Source organism: Nannospalax galili, unplaced genomic scaffold (genome assembly GCF_000622305.1).
Source record: "Nannospalax galili isolate Female #2095 unplaced genomic scaffold, S.galili_v1.0 scaffold800, whole genome shotgun sequence".
Taxonomy (NCBI): Eukaryota; Metazoa; Chordata; class Mammalia; order Rodentia; family Spalacidae; genus Nannospalax; species Nannospalax galili.
This window is the reverse complement of record NW_008347125.1, coordinates 2468474-2473206: the sequence shown is the minus strand read 5'-3', so window position 1 is coordinate 2473206 and position 4733 is coordinate 2468474. Positions and strand designations below refer to the sequence as shown.

Here is a 4733-nt window from a genome sequence, read left to right as displayed (position 1 = left end):
CTTAGTTCCAATGTGAAAGGTAAAATGTATCACTTTAATGCTTGGAAAAGTCATACAACTTGATGTACATTTTAGTGACATTTTAAAAGCAGTCAGATTCCAAAAATGGCAAGTAGACCTAAAGGGAGGATACTGCAATTTTCAGATAGAACAGCAGCTCTTAAGTGTTCGCATTTTCTGTAGGGGGGGCAGGGAACTGTCACTCATTTTGCACAATTCTTGAACTGATGTCAGCACCCGAATGGCTCCTGAATTTAAGTCTGGGACGACATCTTTTTATTTTTACATGAATCTTTAAACAATTATGTGAGCAAAATTTGTGGCTACTGGATTGTTTGTCTTTATAGCAAGTTCCAGTAAACCATAAGTATGGCAAAGGTTATCCAGTTTTATGCTTGGAGCAATCAGCACATACCAGGTCCTGATGTTTCTGGCAAGAAGTGGACTAAACAAGTAACCACTTAAAGCTGCTTGTTAACATGGAAGACTTCTCCATTCTGTCTTAGTAGAAACAAAATATGCACTTGACACAGTAGCAAATGGGTTCTGAATTATGTGACTGTTTGCTAGTTAGGAAACTTGTTTTTTGTCAACTGGGCAACATGGGTAAAGTTCGTCTTTTTTTCCCCTTTGAATGAGGTCTTCCATGTTTGAGGAAATGTCTTGCACTATTGCATATATTTTGTGGACACAGATTTTTGTAGTTCCCATTTTGGAAGGCATAAGAGCTTTTGTTTGGAACAGTTTTACACTTTCTGATGTATAGTACTTGAAGTTCTTGCTAGAAATTACTTTGGGGTTTTGAAGCTTTTATCTAAACTACTTTTAAGTAAGTGGTTTTACTGTCGGTGGTTTTTGCCCCAAGTGTATTTTTCTTTGGTTACACTTTCTCCTTCCTATTGGATGTGTGTGTGTGTGTGTGTGTATGTGTGTGTGTTTGTGTGTGTGTGTGTGTGTGCGTGCGGATTTATAGACACATAAGCATACACACTGCACATATATTTCCAGTTCAAGATATTGCCCTCTAACCCATGAAAACTGTTCTGGCAATGAAAGATAATGGCAAATGTTAAGTGTAATAGAAAATTGGAGCAAGAGCCATTCAGCTTCAGTCTCTTCATACCAAGTGAAACATTAAAGCATCAGATGGAGAAGTTTACATGGTGATTGTTCACCTGCAGTACTGTGGACTTTTAACATTTTGTCCCCTTTTCAGTGAAACAGTAAAAATATTCATCAACCATTACTGTTAATTGCTGGTTTTATTTTATTTTGGATGGTAATATTCTATCATGACACTATTGCAACCAAATTGGCTTTACCATCTTGGCGGTATAGAAGGTATAGAAGACAATGGATTACCATCTTTATTGCTGTAATGTGTTAAGCATTATATGCTAGTAGAATCTAGTTTAATTGTTTCAGGTGGAAAGTATTCTTTTGAGTTTCCATTTTGAATGTGTTTGGACTAAAACAATAAACTACTGATGTCTGCAGCATTGATCTATGTCCCTAATTTAATCTGAAGCTACAGTTTCCCAATATTCTGTTGCATTCCGTATAGTCTAATTAAGAAACAGTTCTAAAACCAACTGCTTACTTTTTATGACATTTGATAAAATGCAATACATTTAAGAAACAAACATTGTTTAGAGCTCTTTTGCTCAATCCAGTTTGATAAAGTTAAAGAATATTACAGCACTCTAATAAAATGAAACTACTTTAAAGCACTCTTTAGATCAGAAGTCTGACAAGGAAGATCACAAGTTTGAGACCAACTTAAGCTACACAGAACTTGTCTCAAAAAAAAAAAAACCAACCAAATACTTAATTTCACTTGTATTATATGGTAATACTTTGTTTTTTATTTTATGTATATGAGTGTATTGCCTGCATGTGTGTAAATGTACCCATGTCGTGCAATGCCTGCAACGGTCAGAAGAGGGCATCTGATCCCCTGGAGCTGAAGTTGCTAGCCATCATGTGGGTGCTGGGAATCCTCTGCAAGAGAACAGCCAGTGCTTTTAACAGCTGAACCATCTCTCCAGCCCCCTTCCCCTTTCAAAAAATATTTTTAAAAAATTCTATGGCAATAGTCTTTTTAGTGAGTAAATGAAGTATTTTATATATTTCTTGTAGGTCCAGTTGTTAATTTCTTTTTGAGGCAGGGTCTTACTCTGTAGCCCTGGCCTGCATGAAGTCAATAAAGACCTTAGACTTTTTAAAAATGATGCTCAGTAGACCTTAGGGTAGATTTTATTTTAAAAATATAAAGTAATATTTTAGTAATTAAAAAATTTGCCAGATCTGATGGCATATAAACTTGTAATCCCAGCCTTTGGGAAGTGGAGGCAAGAAGATAAGTTCAAGCCAGCCTCAAACCTATGTAACAAGTTTGAGGTCAACCTAGGCTGAGACGCCTATCTCAAAAAACAAAGCTGTTGGGGGCTGGAGAGATGGCTCAGCGGTTAAGAATACTGGTGCAAAGGAAATGTTAGTGTTGCTAAAATGTTTGATTTTGCTGTAATACATAAAGATTGGGTATTTTCTTTCAAAAGACTAAGCAAATCTTCAGTAGACCTGTACTGTCTGAAGTCTGCTTGGTTCCTGGGTAATGGCAGTAGCTGGTTAGAAGCAACTGCCCTAGTATGTTTTTATGAGCAGGTGAGAAGTATAAAAGACTATATAGTCAGTACCCTCATTCACTGTTTAGTGTCTTGCTATTTTCTCACAACCCTAGTGATCATACACTTTAACTCTTTAAGAAGTACATCTGATTCTATTAAAATAAAACAAGGATTATCAGTATTCTTTTAAATGTGTGTTTCTTTGAACTGTTGATATGCCATTCTAGACTTCAGTATCTACTGTGTTTTTTCAGGTAGAGGAGATATGGAACAGAATGACTCAGATAACCGTAGAATAATTCGCTACCCTGACAGTCATCAACTTTTTGTTGGCAATTTGCCTCATGATATTGATGAAAATGAACTGAAGGAATTCTTTATGAGTAAGTGGTTTGTTTAGCTCTTGTATTACATTTTTAAATTAGAATTCTAGTTACCCTTTATCAAACAAGAACTTTGTAGACCTTTTTTTTCATAATACAAATTATTTTATCTTCATATATTGTATCTACTACCAGTCTAACTTTAATTGGTCCAGAGGGAATAAATGATAATCACGTTTCTGGGTAACTGCTTAGTGTTGACTTGGTCTGGTCAGGAGATGAGAAGATAAGACTGAGTGAAGAAGCAGTCCTAATTCTGGAAATGGAGGACTCATCAGTAAATACAACATATAACCAGGATTAAAGAGATAAGAAAGTAAATGGCCTCTTCAGCTGTTTGGTGTCTTAGGTGATGGCTATCTGTACCTTAACTAACACTGGGTATAGCAGCTTGCCACTTTTACTTTAAAACAGATCAAAGACATGACAGTTAAAGCCATTAGAATTCTATTAAAGTATTTAACCCTTGGTGTAATGTATATTTTCACAGGTTTTGGAAACGTTGTGGAACTTCGCATCAATACCAAGGGTGTTGGGGGAAAGCTTCCAAATTTTGGTTTTGTGGTTTTTGATGACTCTGAACCAGTTCAGAGAATCTTAATTGCAAAAGTAAGTGATTTAAAGGGCATAATTCCAAGACCTTCCTGTTTTTGTTGTATGTAGTATTTACTTGATACATTGCAAAACCGTAGAAAAATCTTTTTTAATAGTAAAGGTAAAAATAGTTGAAAAATAGTATTCATGCAAAGAATAAAGATAGTATTAAAGTATGGTATGGATCATTTTAAATTTCATTTCCTCTGCTGAAAAAGGCTGGAAGGATTTTATATTAAAGTCATCCATCAGAATCTTTTAATTTCTTAGAAGATTTTCTTCTGTACCAGTTAAAAGCCTTTTATTGCTGTCAATGTACTTGACACCCATGTCAGTGTATTTCTCCTCTTTTAAAGCCAATCATGTTTCGCGGAGAAGTACGTTTAAATGTGGAAGAGAAAAAAACAAGAGCTGCAAGAGAACGAGAGACCAGAGGTGGCGGTGATGATCGCAGGGATATTAGGCGTAATGACCGCGGTCCTGGTGGTCCACGTGGAATAGTGGGTGGTGGAATGATGCGTGATCGTGATGGAAGAGGACCTCCCCCAAGAGGTGGCATGGCACAGAAACTAGGCTCTGGAAGAGGAGCCGGGCAAATGGAAGGCCGCTTTACAGGACAGCGTCGCTGAAGCTCCACTGTTGGCAAAGTCTTGGCAGTGGTACATAACTCATCGTGTTTGCATTCTTGTTAATTTTTTTTGGCTTTGGAATGTGACACAGCCTTTTTGATCATTTCTTTGATGTGAAAAGCATCTTTTGGTTATCAGTTAAATTGAGGTGGACATTTCCCCAATTTCACAACAGGATTCATATTGTTAATTTATAAATCTAGACTTGGAGAATTAAGGACTGAGAAATGACCATATCTTAAACTGTCTACAACAAAATGAACTTTAAAAGGACATGCCCACTGAATTCAGGTCCTTTGAGTGAAAAAAAAAATCCTCTGCTGCATATCTTGTTTGTGTTAGCTGTTTCTGCTATTAATGTTGGAAACACAAATAGTGCAATTTGTGCAATTGGAGAATCTTGCCTGTTTTCTTGGCTTCCCCGCTCCCCCCAAAAAATACAGACCAACAAACTTGTCATGTACTCATCAAAATATGCACTATTGGGTACTCTGAACTCA

At 36.5% G+C, this 4733-nt stretch overlaps 1 protein-coding gene and 2 long non-coding RNA genes across 3 annotated transcripts in view; 2 read left to right on the top strand and 1 right to left on the bottom strand.

The window, feature by feature from the left end:
- The window catches only part of LOC115072115, a 3502-nt gene extending 1999 nt beyond the window's left edge, over positions 1–1503 (top strand). Inside the window, exon 2 of the long non-coding RNA XR_003851182.1 lies at positions 20–1503. This is a non-coding gene — a long non-coding RNA (uncharacterized LOC115072115). The remainder of the gene's footprint in view (positions 1–19) is intronic.
- Positions 1–4546, top strand: part of G3bp2 (G3BP stress granule assembly factor 2) — a gene marked incomplete in the record, with an annotated part of 39182 nt that extends 34636 nt beyond the window's left edge. Inside the window, 3 exon segments of the mRNA XM_008843491.3 lie at positions 2882–3010; positions 3501–3619; positions 3961–4546. Of these exon segments, the coding sequence (XP_008841713.1) occupies positions 2882–3010; positions 3501–3619; positions 3961–4233 (521 nt within the window).
- The window catches only part of LOC115072116, a 49182-nt gene that overhangs the window by 26402 nt on the left and 18047 nt on the right, over positions 1–4733 (bottom strand). The gene's annotated exons all lie outside the window — the stretch shown is intronic.